Source organism: Perna viridis, chromosome 1 (assembly GCF_037379345.1).
Source record: "Perna viridis isolate PV_CMFRI_1.1 ecotype Kerala chromosome 1, ASM3737934v1, whole genome shotgun sequence".
In the NCBI taxonomy this organism is placed as follows: Eukaryota; Metazoa; Mollusca; class Bivalvia; order Mytilida; family Mytilidae; genus Perna; species Perna viridis.
The window spans coordinates 2,334,420-2,361,135 of record NC_142445.1 but is presented as its reverse complement, the minus strand read 5'-3'; the positions used below and the strand labels follow the sequence as shown (position 1 = coordinate 2,361,135).

The 26,716-nt window shown below is 31.9% G+C and overlaps 1 protein-coding gene across 4 annotated transcripts in view; it reads right to left on the bottom strand.

Moving 5' to 3' along the window:
• Positions 1-1,705: 1,705 nt before the first annotated feature.
• LOC148626833 (uncharacterized) overlaps positions 1,706-26,716 on the bottom strand; it is a 34,599-nt gene continuing 9,588 nt past the window's right edge. For 3 of the 4 annotated variants that reach the window (XM_088546524.1, XM_088546606.1, XM_088546369.1), the window contains exons 3-17: positions 20,741-21,391; positions 17,338-17,619; positions 14,878-16,158; positions 11,752-11,880; positions 10,024-10,214; positions 9,272-9,412; positions 8,763-8,857; positions 8,471-8,642; positions 7,801-8,022; positions 7,089-7,128; positions 6,717-6,808; positions 6,101-6,225; positions 5,699-5,967; positions 5,087-5,159; positions 1,706-4,552 (exon numbers count right to left, since the gene is read on the bottom strand). In XM_088546524.1, coding sequence (XP_088402650.1) covers positions 3,964-4,552; positions 5,087-5,159; positions 5,699-5,967; positions 6,101-6,225; positions 6,717-6,808; positions 7,089-7,128; positions 7,801-8,022; positions 8,471-8,642; positions 8,763-8,857; positions 9,272-9,412; positions 10,024-10,214; positions 11,752-11,880; positions 14,878-16,158; positions 17,338-17,619; positions 20,741-21,391 — 4,352 coding nt within the window. In that variant the 3' untranslated portion in view covers positions 1,706-3,963. Of the gene's footprint in view, positions 4,553-5,086; positions 5,160-5,698; positions 5,968-6,100; positions 6,226-6,716; positions 6,809-7,088; positions 7,129-7,800; positions 8,023-8,470; positions 8,643-8,762; positions 8,858-9,271; positions 9,413-10,023; positions 10,215-11,751; positions 11,881-14,877; positions 16,159-17,337; positions 17,620-20,740; positions 21,392-22,801; positions 23,475-26,716 lie in introns of those variants that run through there. The other variant, XM_088546447.1, reaches the window with a different exon arrangement.

The window sequence follows — 26,716 nt, the reverse complement described above, 5'->3', positions numbered from 1 at the left end:
CATACCATCAACATAGCTCTCTTATTCTATGGATATACCATTACCATCACCCTCTTCTTAAGCTATGGACATTTTTTATGAACTTTGCTCTCTTATCTTACACTCCTAAACCGTTGTAGGGCGTTTGATTACATTGTATTGAAAGGTTGTGTATGATAAGTAGATGTGCATGAAAAACATAATTACTGTCGGATGACTCAAAAGGGAGATAACCCAAATTAATGGTTTTACATGTTACTACCTCGTAAGCGCAACTCCTCCTTAACCCCTTAAGGGATTTTGATGAAACCTTATAGGAAGGTTAAGTATGATGTAGATTTGCATGAAGGAATATAATTACTGTTGGATGACTCTAGAGAAAGTTAATCCAAATCAAGGGTTTTATATGTTAAAACCTTTTAAAGGCATCGGATCCCTCACCACCCAATGGACTCAAAATATAGGGTTTGTAAGTCTCGTTCTAGTTTCAGTTTCCCTTCCGGAATTTTCGATGTAGAACGTATTGAAATTCGAAAACCGGTCTGCTTTTTATTGTTTACTTTCAGGAAATCGAAGAGCTGCATCACAATGCAAAATCTTCTATTTTTATACCTTTCTTAACATTTTTATTCTGTATAGCTCGATATTTGTAAATTTTTATCAGTATTTTGACACACAAAGATGTTTTGCTTTTTAATATTGAACTCAGTGCTATGTTAATGAAGAATCTCAATGCATTTGAATGATAGACGAAGACCCATTCTCGTGAAACGTGACGAGACTTACATACCCTATTTCTGGTTATAAATTAAAAACGGATAAAAAACAAGTTTTAATTTCAGTAAACATGGCATTTTGTTTCCAATTCATTTACTACTAAGCAAAACAATTACAAACCGGCTTTCTTTGATTTACACGTAGATGTGTTTTCTTTTTCCTATATTCAGTTATGCTTAACCCATTCTTCACAATGTTTGGGGTCATGTATTATTTCAAAAATGTATTACCCTAACGCACTATTTGTTGTATACAACAAATTTTGTGATAAATGTCAATACCATGAACTTTGCTCTCTTATTTTATGAACATACCATGAATATCTCTCTCCTATGTTATAAACATACCATCAACATTGCTGGCTTATTTTATGGACATGTCAATAACATCACCCTCATATGTTATGGACATACCATAGTTTTCCTTTCCTCTTTCGTCTACCCCGGACTTGATTTTTATATGAGCAATTCGGCGGGTGTTTCTAGAAAAGCAGAGGACGCTGACCCTACCGGTGCACATGGTCCATGCTCCCAGTTTTTAGTGTAGTCCGAGTTGCTCATTCACTTTTGTTACTTTGTATGTATGATTTTAGTTACTTTGTGTTCTTTGTTGTGAGTGTGTGTTTTCCATGTCTGGTCTTTGTCACTGGATTACAGTACATTCTTTTGATTACGCCGCTATAACCTTGGTTCCCTTGATTACTCTTTGCCCTCATATTTTATGGACATACCATTACCATCGCTCTCTTATTTGATGGCCATGCTATCAACTTTTCTTCTCTTATTTTATGGACATACCATCAACATTGCTTTCTCATTTTATGTACTTATTATCAGCATTGCTCTCTTTTGTTATGGACATACCATCCACATTACTCTCTTATTTTGAGGTTGCCTCATATCCGTTTTATACCAATAACATATCTTTAGTTTGACACTAAGTAAGGAAATACATTTATTTATGAAAAAAAGACATTTACGATTTTTAACAACACATCTCACATATACACAAAATTAAAATTAATTCTCTTTGTATCTTTTTCTGGGACCAACCATTCAACAAAGTAATAACTGGCCCCAGTTCAAATTAATATTTATATTTAGCAACTAAGGAAGACAAAAAAATGTGAAAAATACAACAAAACATGACCTATGCTAAAGTAACTATGCGTGTGTAAGCTAATGAAGCTGTGACGAAGAGGGAATTTCCTACAGTAGACTATCTCTTTTAATGTATCGATGAAACCTAAATGTAATCATTTATTATAACTTTAAGTAAGCTGAAGTTTTATTCTAAAAGGTGATTCATTGTGTGAAAACACAAACGAGAGATAGAGAGAGCAAGATAAAAAAGCTACAACAATGCAGACCATAATTACACAATAATTATGCAGAAGATTGCATTGATTTATACATTGTAAAATATGGGGTATGGGTTGAGTTTATAAAAATACCATTCAACAAATTTAACCAGAATAAAAATTATTTAGTTCTCTATGTAATGACTGTTCATAGCGGACCGTTTGTCCTTGATCTGAAACGGAGTCTTGCACGGACAACCCCTCCCACAAATTACTGTAAATATTTTCACAATATGAGCAACTTTATCAAGCTGTTTTAAATTGAAACTGCAAATTTTGACAATTTTAAACATTTTCATTAAAATGCCAATTCATGTTTTAAAATATCCAGTTTAAGAAATAAAAATAAAGAATAATATAGTCGTGTTTCCTGCCAACAGTTATGAAACCAATTTATTTTTCAAAATTATATTTTACATTGAGTTAATAGTGAAATAATCTAGACTTTGACAGTACTTTAGCCGAAATTGCCATAAACTGTTTAGGGAAGGCACAAAAAAAATAGGATAAGTAGGGTAGTAGGAAACATATATATTTTTTGGCTTATGTATTGTTGAAGAAAGCTAGCCCGTATTTACAAAATAATTTAAGACAAGGTTTTACAAAATGTTATATTCATTAAAACTTCATCACATGCTGGTTTATATAATGACTGGAACTAAAACAAAAGTATAAACATGAATTAAAACAACGAAATTTGATCGATGAGCAATGAACATGTACACAATAGAAGTTACGATGAAGTACACAATATAAACGTTACGATGAAATGAAATTGCAAAACAATAAGTCACTTGTAGACATAGTTATAAAATGTAAAAAGAAGCTAAAGATAAACATATCTATATACAGATAATGCATTTGTCAAAAGATAAAAGTATTAGGTAGCTTTATGATTAATTTCAATACTTAGTTCTAATATTTTTTACCGACTGATACACGCTAACATCGTTTATTTCTATAACTCGTCTAAAGTCAATGCTAATTTTGTATGAATACTTATGCCTTTTCTAATTCAAAATCAAAATGATTTTTAATGCCTCATTTTTATATTGAAAGGATGAAAATGGAAGAAAAGTATGTAAATTGGTGGGTTTTTTTTTTGCAATATGCGATTATAGGACTGTTTGTATATTAAAACAAAGCAAACCATTGATTTCACTCGAGTATCTACAACTGACCAGATCAACAATGTGCTTCCTCAACAAATACAGCGGGACATGACATCCAAAATCCTTTTTTTTTAAATTTTATTGAATATGAATATTATAAGTAATCAGATAGATCCAATTAATGTTGAATGTCTAGGTACGCTTTAATTGATTTTATGATAATGGTAGGAATTACATAGCTATCAATTAAAATATATTAGATATGCTATTTACAACGAAGCTGGAAAGATAAATATTAGGTACAAAAAACAACGGGACACATATTATACAAAATATCACATGTATGCTGAACAGGGACTTGGAAAAATAGAGTTAAAATAAAATACTCTTCAATCTATTTCACGGATTGACATTGTAAGTCAATTTATATTAGTTCAGGACATGCCCTTCCCATACAAAGGGCTATTACCATATTACTTCTACATTTGTAACTATCACAAACTATCAACTATATCAACTTTTAACATATTTATATATTATCAAAACCATCGATAAGAATTTTAAATCCATTAAAAGGATCACTGCTTACTCAAACAGTTTAATTATCGCAACCTGTCTCCAAATAAACCTTGACTCGTTGTCTTGCAGTAATCAATCTACTGTTGGTAATGATGGGAAACCTAGTTCATTTACCCATGGCAAGAGAATGAACAAAAAGATTCATTTGCCGTCTGTTCAAATTTTTGAAAAATTATTGAATCCTTTTTCTTTTGTTTTATCAAATTGAGGAAATCCATTACTGTCTCGTCCATTCGCCAACGAAGTCCGAGGGCTATTTGTGTCGATTGTACTGTCGGTAACACAATGATGTGTTTTAGAGTCATGTAAAGCTTTAGACGAGGATGAAGAGTCTGTAGTGGACTTGATTGGTCCTCTCCTTCGTTTAAACTTGCCGGTCTTCATAAGATATAACCAGGCCAGTTTTACTTCAGTATTTATTAAACACCGAAAGATGAATATTAAAAATCCTTGTAAAGAGTTAAATACTACAAATAAGTAGTTGAACACCACTTTAGATTCATTGATAGCGACAGGTCCAAAAACCCACGTGACGCCTAGAAGCACCATCACTGTAAATGCCCCACGAACTTGAGTCGGAGTAACTTTCTCCCGCCTTCCTCCGTTGGGATGTCCTCTGAATTTTGGCTTCAGTATAACTCTTGCAACAAGAGTGAAAACGACAGTGTTAATTATAAGAATACAGCAAGCTGGTCCCAGAAGTGCTATGTAGAAAGCCACTGTATTTGCATGAGAAATGAAACAGCTGAAATAATATATGTAAGAAAAATCTAGTTATCGGGCCTAATTTGTCAGTAATGTTAAGTGGAATTATGTTTACTAGTATTTATAAAATAAATGCTAATAATGTATGTACAGGACATGAAAAACAGTTAAGACAGTTCTAGATATACCTAGAGTAGCCTGGACTAAAAAAGTTTATGAAAGGATCACGTGTTTCTCATTAATGCATTTAGGTCATAAAAAGGAGGTTGTAACGTGGAGAAAAAAAAATTGTTTTAATGATATGAAGGTAAAATGGCATGAAATATTATCATTAGAATTACATTAATTATTTTGACAAATTTCATTACTTGACCACTATCACTGACATTTGTACTGACTTCCTGACAAAGAAAGTTGAATAAATTCTTGACTGCAATTTTCTTCATTCTGATAATTTTTATAGGAATATGTTCTTACGTATTCTTATAATTACACAAATGAATGAAGATACATTTATTCATAAATTTTAATACTATTTGAAAAGAAAGGCAGGCAGCTTGTATTTCATACTTACAAATCTGTTTTTGTATTGTAGTTGTCCAACTTGTTAACACCCATAGTTATAGCAACAACGATTGCTGGTAAACCTAAAAGGAAGATATTAACGAGGATATTACATTTGCTTAAAAAATAGATCCCCCTTTTCATTGAACTGTTCATCTTGCTATTTAGCATCCTCACAATGTCATAGTACCTATGTCCACTTGTGTTCGTACATAAGTGGACACGGGAGCTCTGACATTGTGACCATTTACTAGTATTGTTAGGAATCATAATTAAAACAAGAAATTATTAATAATTAAGAACTCTTCATTGAAAGTTTGAAGATGTAATTTTTTTTCAGTTTTCCAATTCGATATAAATCATCAGATGAATGCGATATCACATTTGATGGTATCAGGTGCAGGGATAAAATGTGACGAATATTTTGCCAGATGATTTTTCAAGTGGTTAAAATATTTCATGAGTTATTGAATACCTTCACGTTGGAATATTCAGAAATTGTAATATAAGCTTTCATCAATAATTTCAACTCTGGTAAATCACCGTAAATCGAGGCAATGAAACCGAGTGACTAATTCAACATTTGAAATGAAAACGTTTTATGTAGAAAAGCCATACATACCCCATGCTATAATGCATCTTTTCAGCATAAATTGTGATGAATATGTGGTGAATACCGTAATCAGAGCATGGTACATATTGATAGCCTCCGTCAACATCCACATTAATGAAGCCAATAGAAAGTAATGTAAAAGTATAGCAATAGCCATACAGACTCCGTGACCCTCTGATTTAGTTGTTTCCGCCATCATTAGAAATGACACGTTCATTAGAAGCATTGATACACACATGTTTAGGAGAATTCGGCTTGATTTCTCTCTATTCAGTGACCTGAAATAGTTTTAAATTATGAAGTGAAAGTGAAGTGTAACATTTGTATCATAGCTTTTCTCCTTTCTATTTAACTTGATTGATACCAAAATGAGTATCAAATGCATCATTTTCGTGTAAAAAAGCCTCTCACCTGAACATACTGTATGTGACAATAGTAACGGCCAGACCGAAAATGGAGACAGCACAGCCAATGTAGGAAATGTAGGTCATTGCTCTGTCGTGAATATCATCTAGTGTGTATGATGGGACAGGATCCTACAAGGTATAATATAATCATTCTTTAATAAATAAAAAGAAAATGCTTAATTACACATACACATTGTTTTTAAATATTACTCTCTAATGAGATATTAAACTTTTTACACACGTAAAAAGAATTTGATTTGCTATAAAAATTGTATAATTTAAACATTTGGTGTTTTTTTCTTTTGCTTGTTTTTAGGACATATAAAACGTGTTTATTCAGCAATATCTGATACAGTTTCCTTGTAATTTCAACCTTTGCCACTAGGACCCAGTGTAAGCGTCCAAATTCAAAATTTGTTGTTCTGTGTAGGATTTCAATATCTCATTAAGACATTTATATTCGTTTTGATAAGAAAATTTCGAACGATTACTATAATATTATAAAAGGTCATTACCGATCTCTTAATTTTATTTTTAATTTTAGAATTTCCATTCCTTTCTTTTAGTCGTTACTCGTGGCTATTATTCGAGTAGACAACGACCATTTAATTTGAACTAACCATTAGGATAGCAAAGCTAGTTAGATGTGTAGTGTAACACTCCGTCATGTCGCCACTAGTTGAAGTTGTGAACACTCCTTCAGTCGACCAGTCTGTAGAAATTACAAAATTACATATACTGAATTTAAGTATGCAAAATTCATTGAGAGAAATTATAATAATATACGTGTTCGAAATGCCCAGCAAAACTGTCATTATACCTCTGGTTATTTTAAGTTTGATGGTTAGAAATCCTGGATGACTTCTACCTTTCTTGGTTCCGAATACATGTACAAGAACAGCATAAACGAAGTAAAACATACAGAAATTGGTGCTTTTTATATATATATATATATATATTGTAATGCTTAATCAATCATTATGAATTCTTACTTGTATCATTCCAGTAAACACACGTGTGGTTTCTTCCATTCTAAAAAAAAGTCATGTAAAAAGTTAAAGTGCTTTTATTTTTGATAATTTTTATATCAAGGAAAAATACATCAATCATAATACATGCATATTCACCATAATTATATACATCAAAACTAATTTCTGTATCTTTATACAAGACAAATTTTGACATTTCACACATTAACAAACAACAGGAAATATATAAGCAGCACATTTATTTAGGACCAAAGAATTAGTTCATCATATGTATATAAAATCCTATAGTAAGCATGTGTTTCGACATTAAATATGAAATGGTATATATTTGTTCGAGTTTGGGTTTCATGTGTTCCTCATTTACTTTTCTTTCTTTGTATGTATAATTTTGGTTATTTTATGTTCTTTGTTGTGTTTGTATGTTTTCCATGACTGGTTTTTGTCTCTGGATTACATTCTTTTGAATTCCGCTAGAATCTTGGTTCCGTTGATTACTCTTACCCGCAAAAACATTCTTTTTTCTTTTGGTAGCAAAAACACATGAAAGACATGTATTGCAGTTTTTCTGTGATCAGTTGAATTAAAGCATATCAGTTAAGCAAACAACAAAAATAAAATGTACTAAAATAAAAATTTGGTAAAAAGATTTGAATATTGATACTACAAGACTAAATGACAAATGAATCAGGAGCATATACATTACTGATATACGTACCTCAATATTCTTGACTTGGTATACAATAGGAGTTGTGAGATTCTGTACTGTCTTTCCTTTTATTTCAGCTGTAATAACCCTTTGTTTCATGACAACTTCTTCTGGTACTTCCATCTCTGGGATGAAAAATGCTGAAGTTCTATAAGCTATAAAGTGAAGTCGTACATTTTCTTCGTTTGCCTGCTGCATGACTTTGCCTGGTACTAACATGCTAATTCCTCCCTAAGAAGTAAGTAATGTCCGTGGATTAATTATAAACAAGCATTTTGACACAAGGTGAAAGAAACCCGTTTTAGGTAACATATAATAATTGGTATCGAATAATCAAACCGGAAGTGACCAGCTATATATCATAGTTGTTTCTCGCTAACTCAATAAATTTCAACTACAAAGCCACTGTAAAAAAAATAGTAGGTTATGAATTTTCATCGATTTTTTTTATCTGCCTTAATAGTATGACACACAGCTATATATTATGTTGTAAAAGCAGACAATGCCGCATCAGCATCGTCATTTCTATAAACATTGTAAACTTTTTGACACAACCTTTACCTAGGAAGTCATCAGGTATATAAGAAATAAAAAAGTGCGAGAATATATTTCATTGTGGAATTATATCAAATACTAGTAGAAAAAATAAAAATCAACGTAGAATTAAGTCTTGGTTTACCTGCTCAACGGTCTTGTTGTCAGAGAGGAATGGTTTATAATGGAAATCCTCTGTATTGTCAGAAAGGGAATGGTTGACAACCATTACATTGATATTCTTTGTTTCTATGGTAGTATTAGAGTTTGATGTCATGGGCACATCTGTAGTGTACTCATGAAGCATTTCGACTAATCTAAAAGTAAAATGAAATATCTCATACCACTACTTCAAAACATCATATAGTGTAATAAGTATTACTAGGTTGATAATAAATTCTTTACGCACGAAGGTAAAAACTATGTATTAGATTTACCTTTCACTGGAATGGTTGTTATGGTTACTTTCTATCAAAACGTTTTCTCTAGCTTCTAGTAAGTTACTTATGACCATTGTTAAATCCTTGGCAATCTAAAGAAAAAAAAATAAAGAAATTTCGTTAGAAAAGACTGGCAGCCTAAAATGAATAAAGGCACACTATATCTTGCAGTCATTATTACAACTGAAGTAATTTGGTTATAAATGAGATATCTTACTCATTTTTACTTGATGGTACACTGATATTTTTGAATAACTTGATAGACATTCAAAATTACTAAATACTATTTCATAGAAAACCTATGCAGCTCTGGATGTTTGTTTTGGAGCAAAATGCATTTGAGTTCATAAAATACATAGCATAATCTCATAATTTTGTCTGTGTGGTTTATATTTGAATAAGAAGTCCTGTAATAGTTGATAAAAATCCCTTTTAAATGGGTAACAATTGGTAGTGCTAGGAGTTCGTTTAATTGCTGACAATTTTTTCCTATTCAGAATGCAAACCTTAACATCATCAACAGCATAGGCAGCGAGTCCTTCAAGCTGGTTAGTGACATTAGCAACCTCTTGTGAAGTCAGATGAGTGCTATCACCAGTATAGGCTACTAAGTTAAGTAACGCCATATCTGCTTCAGACAACGTTAGCTGTAAGAATCAATTGTTACTTGATAAGACAATATTTCTCTTTTACTGATGTGATAGATGGTACATACATCAAGCAATGCTTTACTGCTAAATAGAAATATATCATAACCATATAATTTTTAGAAAGAGTAATCAAACGAACCAAGGTTCTAGTGGAAATCAAAAGAAAGTAATCCAGGGACAAAGACCAAACATGGAAAACAGATTTGCACAACAAAGAACATTAAGTAACTAAAATAATACATACAAAGTAACAAAAGCAATTGAGCAACTCGGACTCCACTAACAACTGGGAGCATGGACCAGGTGCACCGGTAGGGTAAGAGTTTTCTGCTTTTCCATAAACACCCACCGAGTTGCTCATAAAAAGACAAGTTAGCTTCATGTTACCAGAAATTTTATGTGAATTTTTGTAACATTAGTTCATAAAGTCTTTACAAGTTTATTATTTGTCCCAACCATGGAACTTACCTTCCACTGGATCTTCAACATTAAAAAATGGAAAAGCTACTTGAACATATTAATTTCAACTACCATCAGCAAAGAATGAAAACTATAGCCTTTATTACAAAATATTTTTTAAAAAAAATAAATATATCTTGGCCTATTACCTGTTTGCAAACTGAAGTATCAGGATTTGCCCACTGAGCAAAACCTCTTGAATCCGTCCTACATAAACGCATAGCATCTTTCGTGCCTGTACTGCCGTGTGGACATCGTAACTGGGCACTGTAACCCACTCTAGTTGCTGGCCATGTATACCTACCTGTTCTGTCGTAATAATTGTCATCTTCACAAGCGTCTTAAAACAAGAAAATGCACACCGTCATAAAATGTTATAATGTCATTTCAAATATCGATGAAAATATCTAAAGCATCAAAGTAGACAGACAGACGAAATCTAAGTATAATGCCAAAACGTGAAAATAGGAAACAGAGACAAATGCAATAAAGAAACAAAATAAAATGCGGTGAAATCTCTTTTCGAAGAAATCTCTTATCGATCAATCAAATTATATTGACGACCATTAAACTTCTGTAGTAATGATATCAACAAAGGGTGAACATACCCTTGAATTAGAAGCTTTATTGACAGTATCCTTGCAAAGAAAAGAAAATCCGTGTGCAAATCTTAGGTTTTGTTTGTTTGTTTTTTTTTGGGGGGGGGGGGGTTTAACGTCCGAGCAGCAATATTTTAGCTATATTCAGACGATGAACATGAAATGAATGATAAAATAAACATGAAATCGCAAATCTTAGGTACCAAATTAACGGATCAGCTGTGATATTATACTCCATATGCAGGAGATGTTGGTATATTTCCATTAGGTAAAGGGAAGGTTACAATCAGAATTTCAAGTCATCACGTTCGTGATAAAGGTTATCTATTATATAGGTTAAAATCTAGATGTGAAACAGAAGGAAGTGTTGCAGTTATTTTCAATTTCAAGTTCATTTGATCAAATGTATATAATCCTTAAAATTAAGATTATTCAGAAAGAATACATGATCTATATAATAAAGAACGGAGCTAAACATGTATCTTTTTTTCTCTGTAAAAGCCTTTGTAAAATCCTAGCATCATACAAAGTTAGAAACAGATCGATTTGTTCTCATAGGTGCTATTAGTATTTCAATGTTCATCTACAACATCTTTCTTCCAAATAAGACAAAAACTATTGTCAACCAGAAACTACAACATTCTAACAACAGCAGACTCATAGCACTTCTTGTTCGATTTTTCTATTCAGAACATAAGCATTACTTAATAAGCATATCTTCTAGTCCACTGTTTTGAATAGAACTTTTAGTGAATAAGATCACACAGAAAAGTCTTTAATTTGTCACGTCGAAGTGTGATGTACAATGTAGACAAATTAACAGTTTGTTCTATTACTAAAAGGCTACCCGGAAAAAAGAAAGGTGCTATAGAATTTTTCCTTTGCTAAATAATATATTTGTGGAAGTCATCGTAATATTGAGTTTTTTTTTTAAATCATTGCTCAGCTCAGTAAATTCAACATCTTTTAATGTATTTGAAATAAGTTAAAAATCATTACCGTCTATCTTTATTTTTTTTTAATTTCAAAAGCAGATTTTTAGAAGGTACAATGATACTAGTACAATTGTTGATTCGACAGGTGAATGAATTAACCTATATATTTGATGAGATCAAAAAGGAAACCATATGTATTTTAGTAAGTATGACTAGTTGCCTCTATTTTTGTGCAATGTTTACAGTAACAACATAATATATGAATTTTCCTTTCATTAGGATATAACATTTTCTGCATTTTATTTAGTTTGTTGCTAATCCTAATACCATCACGTAAACATACCATCATAACATCTTTTCTTCAAAGTCTTATCAGAGCATATACATATATAACTGTTTCCTTGTTTCTGACAAGTTCCTAGACCACAGAGGTTGTGATCACAAGGATCGGTTTTAAATTGACATCTAGATCCTGCAATTAAAATAACAGAAAACTTCAATTATAATGACCAAATAACTTAGAAGTAATAAGGCATTATTTGGAATTTTTCGAACTATATTGTTTCATTTTAGTGCCACTTTAGTCATTTTAGCATCTATAAATATTTAGTCCATGTAAAGTTGAAAAAAATCAAAACTGCTTGTTTTCGTAGGGAAAAAAGAAATTGTATTGTTTTTAGTATGATTTCAAAATATATTTCAAGTTCAAAATTAATTTTACGCCTTTCAATAGAAAACAGGAAGAGTCTAACATTTTCATAACCACAACAATGAGAAAACATGAAAGGTTTTATTGGTTAATGAGAAGCTATTCGTGTCCTTTATCATAATAAATTAAACATTCAAAATACATTTTGACAGCTGTGTACTATTCAACTTATATAGGTTATTGATATATTTCTTGTCATTTTATAACGAAATTGTTATAAGGATATATGGTTCATTTTAGACATTAAGTCTATTTGGATTGAAAAGGGGAGACAGTGGACACCCTTGTCACACTTCAGTTTGATTTCGTGCAACAGAGCGTGTAAAATTTGCGACTATGTATAATTGCGCAAATTATGAGTCAGAATTTACTTTTTACATTTCATGTTTACCTATGGCAATTGTTCACAGACTCTGGTTTTAACATTTCTTAATATCCACCCTGAAGACACAAGATGATCAGTTATTATTACTAATACCTTCCAGATATTAAGTTTTGTAAGAAGTTATCACCAAAAGTTATCATCTGAGTCTAGGTAACGTTTTGTACGTAGCAATATATTTTTGCAATGACACAAGATATGATGTGTATTGTCTGTAAAATTTCTTTTTATGCATGGCTTGATTCAGAAGACAAAATATGAAATGTAAAAACCCAGGAAACAGTGAGATGACAAATGTGCCAAGTATATAAAAGTATAAGAAGAACTGTTATTAAATCATCAATTATTATCAGGCCATATCTTTGTAAACATTTATTGTTAAGTACCAATCGTAAAGGTATTGTACATTTCCATATGCTGTGCATGAGATCTAAATCCAAAAACTAGTTGTAGACAAGAAGTTCTCAAAAACCAAAAGTATCGAACTATAAAGCCAAATCTAGCATTAAGAGGCTCTACCATGAACAATACAAGAAATGTAGTATTAAGAAATGTTTATATTGCGTGCGTCAGTGTCAGAGCAAGGTTAAACTATAAAAGAATTATGTCTCGGTTGAACTGAACTGAAGACAAAAGATTTGATATTGTTTGTGTGTTTCCATAAGGTATTTTTCTGTTTAAAAAACATAAAAAAAGTAGTCAATGTGGATGAATAAATAATTTTTAAGTAAAATTAAGGGAGTAATGTAAAGTTTCTTGGAAATGATTTCCTTGTATGTATTCTCCTATTTCTAGTTTCGACTTAAAGTATTTTATGTTTGAAAGGAATTGTACTTTATAAAACAAATAATCGTAACTTTTATTCTAAACACAACTGCTTAAGACTTGACTGGTGAGTTTTCGACACGCAGTGGAATATTGAATGCACCTTTTTTACAAATGATTTTAAAAATGTAATCGACAGATCTAACCTGTACGTAGGTGGACAGAGGGTTCTTAACATAACTTGAGTAAATTTATAATTCTTAAATCAACAATAACATTAAAGATTCCTATGTTGTAATGACATTGATTAGAAACAGGCTTTTAACCTTTGATGTTGTGGTATTATTTTTCTTTTGATAACTTTAAATTATACGAATGACTGGATAAGACTTCTACATTTACTAAAGCCAATAATTGACATTTCACTGCTTGTAAATACCAGTACATACTGAAAGAATGACAACATATAACGATGTCTTTTTATTATAAATGCTACAATCTATTATGAACAGCTTCCACTAAAACAACAATATTGCTTAATCAATCAATTCAATTCAATATGTTGAGTCTGAAGTTATTATAAAAAAAATAAGTATGCGCAAAAGGGCTCTCATGTTTAACAAATTTATTAAGTGGTTAATGTTTTATAAGACAATTAATAAGCCAGTCGATAAAGGATGCTTACAGCAACTAAAACACCAGAAATCTTCTGCTGTTTTAAAAATAATTTTATTTGTTTTTTTTTCTTCAAAATTTCGATGCAATTGATTAAGTGCTCTAACCTTTCTATACCAACTTTAATCATATTACACAGGTGTTAAATGACACGATAACATTACTTAGTTTCCGGGTTCCCCGTACATTGAACTAGTGCTTACTTTACGTTAAATGAAAATTGGAAGAAAATGTTCTTTGATGAACGCTGTTGCTCTGTGAAAAAAATTGTCTTTCTGCACATATTCTATGAATATATAAGAAAAGGTAAGTTGTCATAAGCCACTTCTGGATACATTCCAATACATATGATTAGTTGATTAGTTAATACCGCGATTGTAGACACCAAGTATATGTACTATTTTACTCCTACAAAAAAAGTGGTTGGAATTCCGTTCCTCCATACCCAAACCAAGTTAAAAAAAAAACCGCTGGCCAGACAACATCTAGCACTGCTGGAGTAGTACTATTTATAAACTGAACTTCTTTATGATTGAATATTCTATGAGTTATTACAGTCTATTTTTTCAGATGACTAGAACAAGTGATATCTCAAGAACAGGTGTTTAACGGTTAAATAAAAGCGAGCCATATCCCATTTCTGACTTCTGAATCAGTCCCGCAAAATTCAACACGATTGAGGTCAATCAATGAATGAATGAATGAATGAATATCCATCAACTAATTAGGTTATTACAAATTTGTGGAAAATGACTCAGAATGAAAATTATTTTAAACTATAATGAAATATATGTATGATCCGTTTAAGTTCTATATATATCCTTCAATTGATAGGAATCTTGAATAATTTTTTATTTTTTAAAGAAATACTTCACTTTCCAACTGCTGATCCGATTCTGGAAATATTATTATCTCAACAAAAATAAGTATTTACTCACCAGTGAATCCTTTCGGACAGTGAGAACATGTATACCAGTTAGAGACATTGGCTGTCATGGTTTGGTTTATAACTATTAGATGATGGTAGCCCTTGTCCTCGAGTTCACAGCGAGCTCCTCTAATACACATCCTCGTAGCATTACAGAAGTCATACTTCTCACATCGGGGTCCGAAGAAATTGTCTGGACAAACACATTCGTAAGATCCATTTAACAGTTCACATGTTCCTTCGTTAACGCAAGGGTCCTGTGAACACGACCGCTCACAGTATGGGCCACTGAACCCTGACCTACATTCACAGTACGGCCTTGAACTTAGGTCAAGCTTGCAATTCGCTCTATTTCTACACGGTATTGAATTGCACAAACACTCAATAGCACCTGCAAATGATATATTTTGACAAACCATATTGTCTCCACATGAATGAATTCTACATCCGTCGACATATTGACAGTTTTCTCCGAATCTCTCTTTTTTACACTCGCATTGATAAAGCTGGTTTGATAAGCGATGACAAATACCGTCGAACTTACATGGTTTTTTGGAACATGGATCATAGTGTTGGCACTGATCTCCGAAAAATCCATCTAGACATAGACACTCATATTTCTTAATGCTATTTCCTACAGAAGGAATACATGTACCGCCGTTTTCACAGTATTTGTCATGGCAGCCATCGGTAATATTGCAATATTTCCCTGAACTTCCTTGAAAACATTCACATTGAAACTGATTATCATCAATATGAATACACCTTCCAGACCGACAAGGATTCTTTAGTTCACATCTGTTTACTTTGTCACAATTATTTCCATAGTAACCGGGCATACAGGAACATACATAATGTGTATTTGTTATATTATGACATAGTCCTAGATTATGGCATGGGTTTGGAGCACATGGATCTTTAGTTTCGCAATTTTTTCCGGTAAAATGGGAAGGACATTTACAGTGGTACTCGCCATTTAGTTCTGAGAAGCATGAGCCATTGTTCAAACAAGGATTGCTAATGCAATGATTTCGGAGATGACAGAAGTTACCAAAATATCCAGACGGGCAAGAGCAATTATATTTGGTCGTACCGTTTGGGGTTCTCAAGCAACTACCGTTATTTAAGCAAGGTGATGGATTGCATGGATCCTTTTCTGTACAATTACGACCAACCCATCCATTGTAACAAGCACACTCATATGACATGTCTTGTTTTGTCAGGCATTTTCCGTGCTGACATGGCTTCCATATACTGCAGTTACTAAATTGAAGACAATCGCCATATAAACCTACTCATAAAAGAAATGATACAAAATGAATATACCAAGTAAAGATATTTTAAGAGAACAAAAAAAAACAGTTTTATGCAAATAACAGTCGACAAGAGGAAAATATCGGTCTTTCAACGCGAAGTATTCTTGTACTAAACGGAGAGCTTGTTTCGGTCCCTTAGTTGTAACAGTCAGTTATAAAAAGAATATAAAATAAAAACGAGATTGGACAACCATTGATTGAGACAGGACCTTTAGGCGAAACAAACAAGTTGAAATCGTAACTCTGATATATTTTCTCTGTCTTGTAATGTTATTTTACTAGGAATAGAAGGAACAAATATAATTCAAGGAGGAACAGCTAATACATATGGACAATATAAGTATGTAACAAAAAGAACAAATTTGTGTAGTTATAAGGCAAGTCTTTGAAAATGGTCAAAATTAAGAAGAATGAAATCATGTGGTTTTATATATTTTTTAAAACTCTGTAACTATCGAGACTTTGTTGTCTTTTAATGTGACCTTGAGTGCATCGTGATTAAATAATTTCGTTTTATCTTTTGAACCAAACATTGAGAATTTGAGGTACGGATTACTTGACTTTTAAGGATTGTATATAGCTATTGAATGTGTGAGAATCATTCTCTAAGTTATCATGTGACCAACTATGACCGTTTTGTTAAGTGATAACAGCAATTTAATCAGACGCTGCATAATCCCTACTCAAACATAGTGAGATGCACCTGATTTTGGCTATTTCCTCTTCATGTGCTATTGGTCTTTATTTAAGCCTAGCCATTTTCTTCGAAAAGTTTAAGCAACATTCCATTTTCAGACATATATGATATATTTTATTATGGCAATTTATTAGATTTAAACACGAAAAGAGACATCAAATGTCAAATATGACAAGAACGATCTCTATAACCCGTGTCTTTTCTCATATTTTATGTAAATATTCTTTTATTAATTTTGAAGTTTCAATAAAAGACTTACGTCTTCTTGAGCATTCTACCGTGTCTTTTGAGATACTATTGGAACATTCTGAGAAAATATCAAATTGTATGTTTTTCTCTTGTTTTCAATGACGCCAATGAATTAGTATACAACTTATATTGCACAAATGACGACATCTGAAGTATTCCTACATTGTAATTCCTATAAAACATTACACCTTAACAGTTAATACCTTACCCGATTTTGATATATTAACAAAACGTTGTACACTTGACGGACTTCTGTCTGTTCCATTAAAGACTTGTACAGTAAACCTATAAGATCGCTCCATGTGTTGGCCACTAACACTTGTACATATCTCATTGCGTTTACCATGGATGGCAACTGGTCTGGTTGTAATATTCTTGTCGTTTACTGAGAACTGAAGTTGATAATTATTCACAAATTTTCCATTAGTAGGATCCTTCCAGCAAAACTTTGCTCTTACTCCTTCAACCGAAACACAGAAAATATCCGGTGCTAAAGTAAAATAGAATGTCAAAGTTAGTGAAAGCATGGTTTTACACTATCCACTGATGTTGAATTTATCCACGAAGGTAAAAATATTTTTATAGGATATTTTGTTCAATATCTAAATATTATGCAAAATCTACAAGATGATTTTTTAAAGTAAAGAAAATCCACTCTAAGAGTTTAAAGGGCCTACAACTTATCCAAGAGCCCTGTCCCTATTCCACATGCATGACCACGACGACTAATAAACTGCTGACTGCTTTGACAGGTGACGTTGTTCGCTTTGACCGGACATAAATTTCTTGACGAGATGAACAGGAGAAATGACTATAGGATATATAACTACATCAAAAACCGCCTGTCAACTTCTATTGCAGCTATTTATTATCAACTTCGTCGTAAAATATCACAAGTTTAAAGGACAATTTGTCAAACGATTTAAAAGGCGTGCTTTTGTAAGAAATCGCGTATCTTAAGTTGATCATTCCTCGTTTTCTACCTAGATTATGATTATTATTATTGATATTAAATTTATTTAATGAATCTGGCAGCCATTCACATAATATTGTTACTTTTTCTCTAAGGGGTTGACGCCTCTTCCTTGAAAACTTTAATGGAATTTATTTGAGCCAATTAAATCATTTTGTAGTCAAATTAATTCATTTTCATTCAATTCATCATTCATATAAAAGACATTGGTTTAATTACTAATTGACGCCATGTAATGTTGAACTGTCAATAATATAATCCAAGATTTCATAAATATAGTAACAACGGGCATGGTTGTCCCAAGTTGACGTTAATCTTAGGTTTAACATGAATGTGTCCTCGTTATACCATTGTAAGTGTATTATCAATTAAGTAGATTTGATACGATAGACAGTCCTAGACAATGACTCACCGTTTTTTCTAAAGACTTTATTGGTTTGAAATTTGGCATTTTGAATATGTTAACATTTATTCTATTTCTTCCTTCAATGATGAATTTTAGTTGCTGAGCCTGTGGTTAGGTACTTTGCCTAATATATTCTAATTATTATGGATACAAGTTTATCGTTTCCTTTTAGCATTTGCTTCTTCCCCAAACAATTTCTGCTAAATACAAAATTAAAAAAAGTTTTACTTAAATTCTCTCATATAAAGAACCCTCACACGACTGAGCAGGATGCATCTGGCTTCAAAACAACATTATACATATGTACAGCGAAATTGTTGTCTCTATATACTCAAGCAACATAAAGTAAACTGAAAGTGAAAGCTAAACAAGACATACTGAGGCCAGATATGCCTGACTTGGGACAGGTGCAAGTAAATAATGCGGTGGGGTTAAAGTACTTTGGCGTGATCACAACCCTCCCCATTTTAAAACTGGCCAAATTTGAAAAAAAAATATTACACAATTAAACAAACCTAAAAATCAGTTCAAAAAGGTCCAAGTCCATTGTTAAAGCAGAAATAAAGAAACTGATTATACGTTACACAGATAAAGAAACAAAGGACTACTTGCTGTTAAATGACATGCCAGCTCCAGACCAATTTAAACCTACAAAATGTTATGCCCTCATCGTTTGTAATATCAATCCGAATTCTTCCTATGCGGGGTTGAGAACCATGGTACATCATGAGTCATACAAGAAGGCCACAACCCATGTCATGTTGTAAACTGCTTTTACATATAGTGTGTTAATTTGTATGAAAAGACCCTATGAGGGAATCAATTATAATACCAAGAAGAAGAATGCTATCTTTAACGATTTGACAACAATATCATAACTATGTCCTTTACTAATCAGCCTATTCAATGGATTAGTCAACTTATTGGGTGAGTATTTAGTTTTCCGTGTTTTCCGTGAAGATTATATTGCCATAAAATATAGGATGGGAGATACCAGAACGTATTAATCCTTTACAAATTCATCCATATTTGAGAATAAGTTCCTTGTATCGGTTCATACAATTCGTGAATGTATTTACGAGCTTGTGATATCGAAAACCTTGAGGTGGTATTTTTCGGTAATAAAAAGATTTCTTTCGTTAAAAAACTGTTACAAATACGAACAAATCGAACTAACTGTGATATGTAAACACCATATGATGGCTACAAGGGTACCTAACTCGCCATCTAAATATGGATAGTTAACAATAGGAAATAAAAAATCATCCCTTTTGATGTCAATTTTAGTGTTTAATTTACCATTTTTGAAATGGATATTAAGATCAAGAAATGGACATTCTGTATTATCAATATTTACTTTATTCAAAGAAAGTTCTGTAGCATATATATCTTTAGTATGAATATTGAAGTCGTCGTTGTTAAGAGCCAAAATACTGTCTAAAACCTGAAGGTGTTATTAACTTGTTTTACCAAATGTTGTTTGGAAGTGTCTTTATTCATTCTAACCATAAATTTTGCTTCGTAATAATACAGAAAGAGGTCCGCAATAAGTGGTGTATAATTAGTCCCCATGGGAATTCCTATAACTTTACGATAAACGGTATCGGCAAAGCCAACGAAAGTGTAATCAATGGAATGAGTAATATCCCAATCAATGAAAGTGTTGTCTACCTGATTTCAGTTGCTGTAAGCATATCAATAGAAGTCCAATTAACATAGTTTTTGTGTGTTTTTTTTACTATACCTGATCTTAATTCGAACAAATATATTCATATATCGATTTATCAAAGGACCGTTTGATAAGATATGCGAATTTTGTTTTAAGAGATTATGTGGAAGTGTATAGGAAGAAAAATCTTTGAACAGATTCGAAAGAGTAATCAAGGGAACCAAGGTTATAGCGATAACCAAAGAATGTAATCCAGGGACAAAGACCAGACACGGAAAACAGACATACACAACAAAGAACATTAAGTAACTAAAATCATACATACAAAGTAACAAAAGCAAATGAGCAACTCGGACTCCACTAAAAACTGGGAGCATGGACCAGGTGCACCGGTAGGGTCAGCGTAAGATGCCACATTGGCATGCAATTCATCAAGCACGTCAAGCGAATTTTTAACACTTAAAAATAATTAGTTTCACTATTTTCAATAGCTTTGTTACAGAAATTTAAATGAGACTTTTTATGGTATAGAGCGCACAAGTCAGTAAAACTCTGTAACTTACGTGGAATATCTGAGATCTGAACATGGACTGTCGTGTTACTCCGCTTTTGTGGGGATCCTGCATCAATGGCTAAAACTTGGAACGTATAATAATCAACAGCTCTGGGGAAGTTCTGCTTAGATACAAGTACTATCTTACCAGAGGAATCAACATTGAAAAGACCTGTGACTTTTCTGTCAAAGATGAAGTAGTCAAATTTGGAATTGTATGCTTCAAAATCATTGTCTGTCGCCGAGACGGTTCCAACAAGTTTTATGTTTAAGTCAGCCGAGTTTCTGTAAGCTATGAATTCATACAATGAATTCTCGAATACTGGTCCATAAAGGTTTGGTTTGCTGACTTTGATAATGATCTCTTTATCTGTGACTGTACCCTGATGAGTCCCATACACTCGGAATTTAAAGATATAGTTGACTGGTTTGTTGATGAATGTCTGTGAGTACAGGTACCACTTGTTGTCGCCAGCTGTTGGGTCCTTCAACATAAAGTACTGGGCGTCAGCGCTGTTGGTTATCTGTATTTGCTCAAGACGTTGGAGAGAAGCAGCATCAAAGCCAGTGATAGAAAGAACAGGGGTTCCCGGTGGAGCATTGATATGAATCAGTGCAGGATTTGGTTGAACGTCTAGAACTAACTGTCTGTAAGTTGCAGCTGAAACAAGAAATAAAACGTATATGCTTATGACGGATTAACAAGACGGATTGACGTTTTATTTTAATTTTTTTTAGTGGGGAGGGGTTGGGGGGTAATTGTATGGAATTGTCTCATTCAATATTTGTATCAACTGTCACTTTTTGTATGAGGTTTATATGCCTCTTGAGTGTTCAATAATTTCAATTACTGGCTTGATATCTTTGTCAGGTCCTGCGATACAGACAACGAATTTCAACATTCTTGAGATTTGTACCTGTGATTGGTAGTTTATATGCATGATTTTTTTTAGCAAATTTGATACACAAGGTACTAAAGGGCACGAACTTAGAGAAAGTGGTTACACAAAGTACTAAAATACTAAATATTTCATCATTAATATTGTATGATATCAACATTACTTTTTAACAAAAATACTCGTACTTTTTTTTATACATATAGATTCTGGGTTCAACATTCTGTGTTGTTTAAGGTTTTCATTGATTCCCTGTAAACTGTTTCCATATGTAAACGTTATCATGACATTTGCAAAGTGAAAGATTAATTAAAATAAAAGAAGAAATTCTTGCATAAACAACTATGCATTGTTTATATCACGAAGTATCAATTATTTGAAAAAAAATGTGTGACAAAAAAAAAACATCTTAAGTGCAGATTAAATATCGACCTAATTGTTAATTACGCAAGTCACAATATGACCACAAATTAGGTGCACTATGTTGAAATGAAACAAAAATTAAGACTGCGTCCTGTCTTTTAATAAGTTAACTCGGTGCAGTAACGGCTAATTATAGCATCAAAATGTTACAAGTATCTGCTACTTAAAAATGTATAGAGGAACATATTGAAAATTAAATTAAGAGGATGAAGTAATAATACTTCAATTTTACTTTTGTAGGTTTTATTTATTTTTATATCTTTTTGTAGTATTTTGTTTTGTTTTGTTTAGATCTGACTTTATATCTATTTTGTTGTTTTGGTTCGTTTGTTGTTGGTTGTATTTTTTTTTATGGAGGGTTGTTGTTCGTTTTGTTATTTTTCAACTTTTGAAAATGTAACACAAATGGCTTGTACTTTTAAAAGGAGATACGACATGAGTATACCTATTCATTTAATGACTTTTTTGCGCTCTTGAACATTTTTGTAGGGTTTGCATTTTGTTTTTTTCGGGAAAATCTGTATCTATGGACTCATGTTAACTGCAATGTTATTTCTAACATTTATTTCCAGAAATAGAAAATAATTGAATGAACTGTTGACGATATTTAAGCAGGATTCTTTATATATCGCGATTGATTTACAATTCAGATCACATGAAGCTGCAGCGTAACTCTAGTGGGTTTTTAACCAAATCTTATCTTTAAATTACACTCAAAGCAAAAGGTAAACATCGTTTGGAATAAAACTTACCAATATTAGAAGCTGTAATTTTGATACCTCTGGCTTGCAGCGAAAACTTATTTCCTTTTAGATGAATATTCACGAGACAGTTAAAACATTTAGTGACACTAAATAGTATCCATAAAGATATCCAGTCCGTCATTGTTCAGTTTATTATGCACAAGAGGCGAAATTCAATATACATCCTTTCATTTTTAGCAAAGTAAACTATTTTCCTTTGAAGTTTTAAGTCTTAATTTATCACTTATTTTTTTAAGATAATACGTGTCACTCGGCTGAGGACATTTTTGTCGTGTCTTTATAATTTAAACTTAATTGTTTGTGGTTGATTGTCATTTTACAAGTGTTAAAATATGAATTATTACCATAACATTGGTTTCCATCATGCTTTCAACATTTCCGTTTTTTTTTTAATTTGAATTTAAATAATTTCCGTAACAAAACATTTCGTTGCCAAACACTTAATTCCAGGAATGTTCTTACAAGAGCTGGTCATTTTCACTAAACATTGTGATTGACTATCGGAAACGTATAGCCCATAGTATGTTTAGAGAGATCTCGGTAACTGAGATAACTTCATCAATTTCGAATGTATAAACATTTGTGTTATATCTTTAGTCAGTTGGTATGCATTCTGTATTTAATTAATAGTAATTGCCATTTAACAGGTTATGGATTCTGTACTTCAACATGTAAAAACTGGTGCTTTGTTCTATAAACCATTTCTTTTGGTTTTTTTTTCCATTTGAAATCCTCCTGAATAATTAAGTCTTATTCATACTTATAGTTGTTATATATGTAGATAAAAATGTCACAAACAAAGTGTCTTAGGGTTAGGGTAATTTTTCTTTGGTCGGACTTGCTTCATAATTTACCGTTTCATTAATATATCTCAATGATTTTGAAACTGGTCATCAAAATCGCAGAAACAAAATAATTAAGATACACTTATTTTTAAGATATTTACATCTAGGATGGTCCAAACAAGAAACGATTTTCCTCTTCGATAAAGTTAGTTAACGATACATGAAGCTGTCAAATGTCTGGATATAAACACGCTTGAAAACGACATCACCAACTATTTCTGTTGAAAAATGTAAATTATTTAAAAAAAATTTCATTAAGAAAATTGAAATTGTACGCTGCATCCTTATAGCAGATAATTCAAACTAAAAAACAAAATTTCGAACTATCAAACGTACAGTGCGCGATGGGCAAATTCTGCGGACAATGTTAGATAGATAATTTGGATAAACAGTATTCATTGGAAAGTCAATTAAAGGAAGAATTAAGAATTTCATCTTATCAAAATATTACTAGATTAAGTTTTTTAATGATGCTGTAACTCTAAAGATAGTGTATTTTGCGTAATGGTATATCATACTTAGTCAGCCAGATCTCATAAAATGATAATGCAATGATTATTTTGAGTGATAGCTGTTTTCTTTTTGTAATAAATTTAATGAAATCGTATGATCCAATTATTTAAAAATAATCCGAAATGATGGTTAATAAAAGACTAGTGATAGCTTGTAGTGCGCCTAATATATGCATTGTAGTCGTAAGTTGGTGGTTTATTAGAATTTTTTTCTCCACTCTTGTATTCATCCATAAGTAGTTCTAATAAAATATCTCCCTATTAAGCAGTAAATTGACATACAAAGTAACATCTAGCAGAGCTCAGAGTTCAAAGTATCCTAAAAACTAGGACTATTTTCATTATTAACGTTTTAATGTCTTTAGCAGAACATTTAACGTTGTTATGACAATTGTGGGTGACAAGGATGTTTTCAAACAATTGTTTTTGTTTGTTTGGTGTGTTTTGTTTTGTTTTGTTTTGTTTTGTTTTTTTTTTGGGGGGGGGGGTTCTTTTATTGATATTTTTCATGTAATATTCTTGCTTTGCCTTATGGTGCATTTGATATAGTTATTTATCTCGTATCTTCGCTGTGTACAATTATATAGTAGATAGTAATTTTAAATGTAACAACTTTCGCTGTACCAAGTACAATGCTTTACTTAGTGACAAATCAGTACAAAAAGTTACTGGAGGCAGTACAGAGTCAAGTTCGTATCAATTTTATCCTGTAATTGCATCAGTTTGACGTAATGTCATGGGTCTGACGCTGTGTTAGGCGTCAGTTACTTGTTTGTTGTTGGCAGCATGCAATCATTGCATAATCTGAATAATCAACAACTCTGTAAAATCCGTTAACAGTAATTTATTAATAAGATGTTAGTAGAATCCTATTTTCTATTTATATTGTTGTGATTCTTTATATACGGACAAAGATATACTATATGTTCAAGAGTTTTTAGCTTTACTTTCTGTCGCCATTTTGTAATAGTAAATTCATTTTAGCACCATTCTTTTTTTAAAATTGAAAACAGCAATAAATTATCGGTTTAAACTTCATGTGATGTAATTTTTACAGAAAGATGCAGTAAAGCTGGTTGAACTGTTCAAGAATTCATATTTATTAATTCAGGACAAAATTATTATTTTGTGAATGTTTTACGTACTGAGAAGATTAGGCTGTCTTAAACGATAAACATTACTATCTTCCTCTGTGCTGGAACATATTAATACATTGAAATCACAGTGAATAAATTGAAATAATGAGATGTACCCAGAACTGCCAGGAAAGATATTCTTAATGATTAGAATCCATGTAACTGTCGTCATTAAGCGACACATTGTTCAATAGTCAACGCGGTAGCACATGCTATCGTTAGACATTATCCCTTCCTCTGAGGCTTTAAATCCCAGTTTCTCTGTCCTGGACGAACAATTTACTTCCAGATATACGAACAAACTTTGATAAGAAATTGACAACCATTGTAACGCTTTGTTTAACATTTATTGATACTGATGAAGTAAAAAGTTTTTCTTAACCCATTGTCCTTATTTATAACAAAACAGTTAATGTGGCTATATTTATTTGAATACCACTTGTATATACCTAGAAAAAGACAGTTTTCAACTGGGTTTTAACATATCATTCACTGTCACTTATAGGTGTATCTGTAATTTAAGCTACCAAGTCGTTCCTCGTTTTACAATGTATTTCAAATTCATCCAAGCCCTAGCTCCCCCTTCAAAAAGTGTGATACCATCGATATGTGTTATATTTGTCTTGCTTCAACAGTCCTTTGACATTGAAATTGTCTGACGTGAAAATCAAAATAAATTTGCAACTCATTTAGATTTAGCAAATATTTTCCTGATTCACTTCAGGTACTGTTTATATGTTGTAGGTAGCTTTTAGTTTTCATTTGTTTTTTGTGTTTTTTCTCTCGTAATCTTATTTTGCTTTTTCTGTTAGCAGTTAATTTTGAATTTTATTTAAATTATCAGTGTTAATTCAAGATTAAAGTTTTTAAAGGCAAGAATAGGTTGCTGTGTTGATTACTATTTTTCTAGTGGTAAAGAATAATAGATTTGTTTAACTGACTTAGACAATTGTGTACGACCCCCTTCAAACAACAAAGTAAAAAAAGAAATCATTAGTGTATGTATTTTACAAAGGCGTTGGCAGTTACCCTTATCATGGAGCTAATAAGTCACTATACTGTGATGTTTAATTGTTGTTTATAAGGCAGTTTATCTCTGTGTTGGCGAGGAAGCTTTGTGCATATCATCAAATTAATAACAGGTTGTGATATATATTTTCGGTTGGTATAAACACGATATTCTTGCTACATCTATTTGTAAATTTTATCAACATTATCATCATTATAATTCTCCCTTTTACGATTATTTTAGCAATGACTTCCTCATCATTGTAGAATAATTGCTTTAAACTAAAATTGCATAATTGCCTAGCACCTAAACACACAGCAAAGGTAGTTCTTTGGTTCGTTCAGACCGTCAAAAGCTTTAAATTTATACAATAAATCTTTGCTCTATAGGATTGGTTAGTT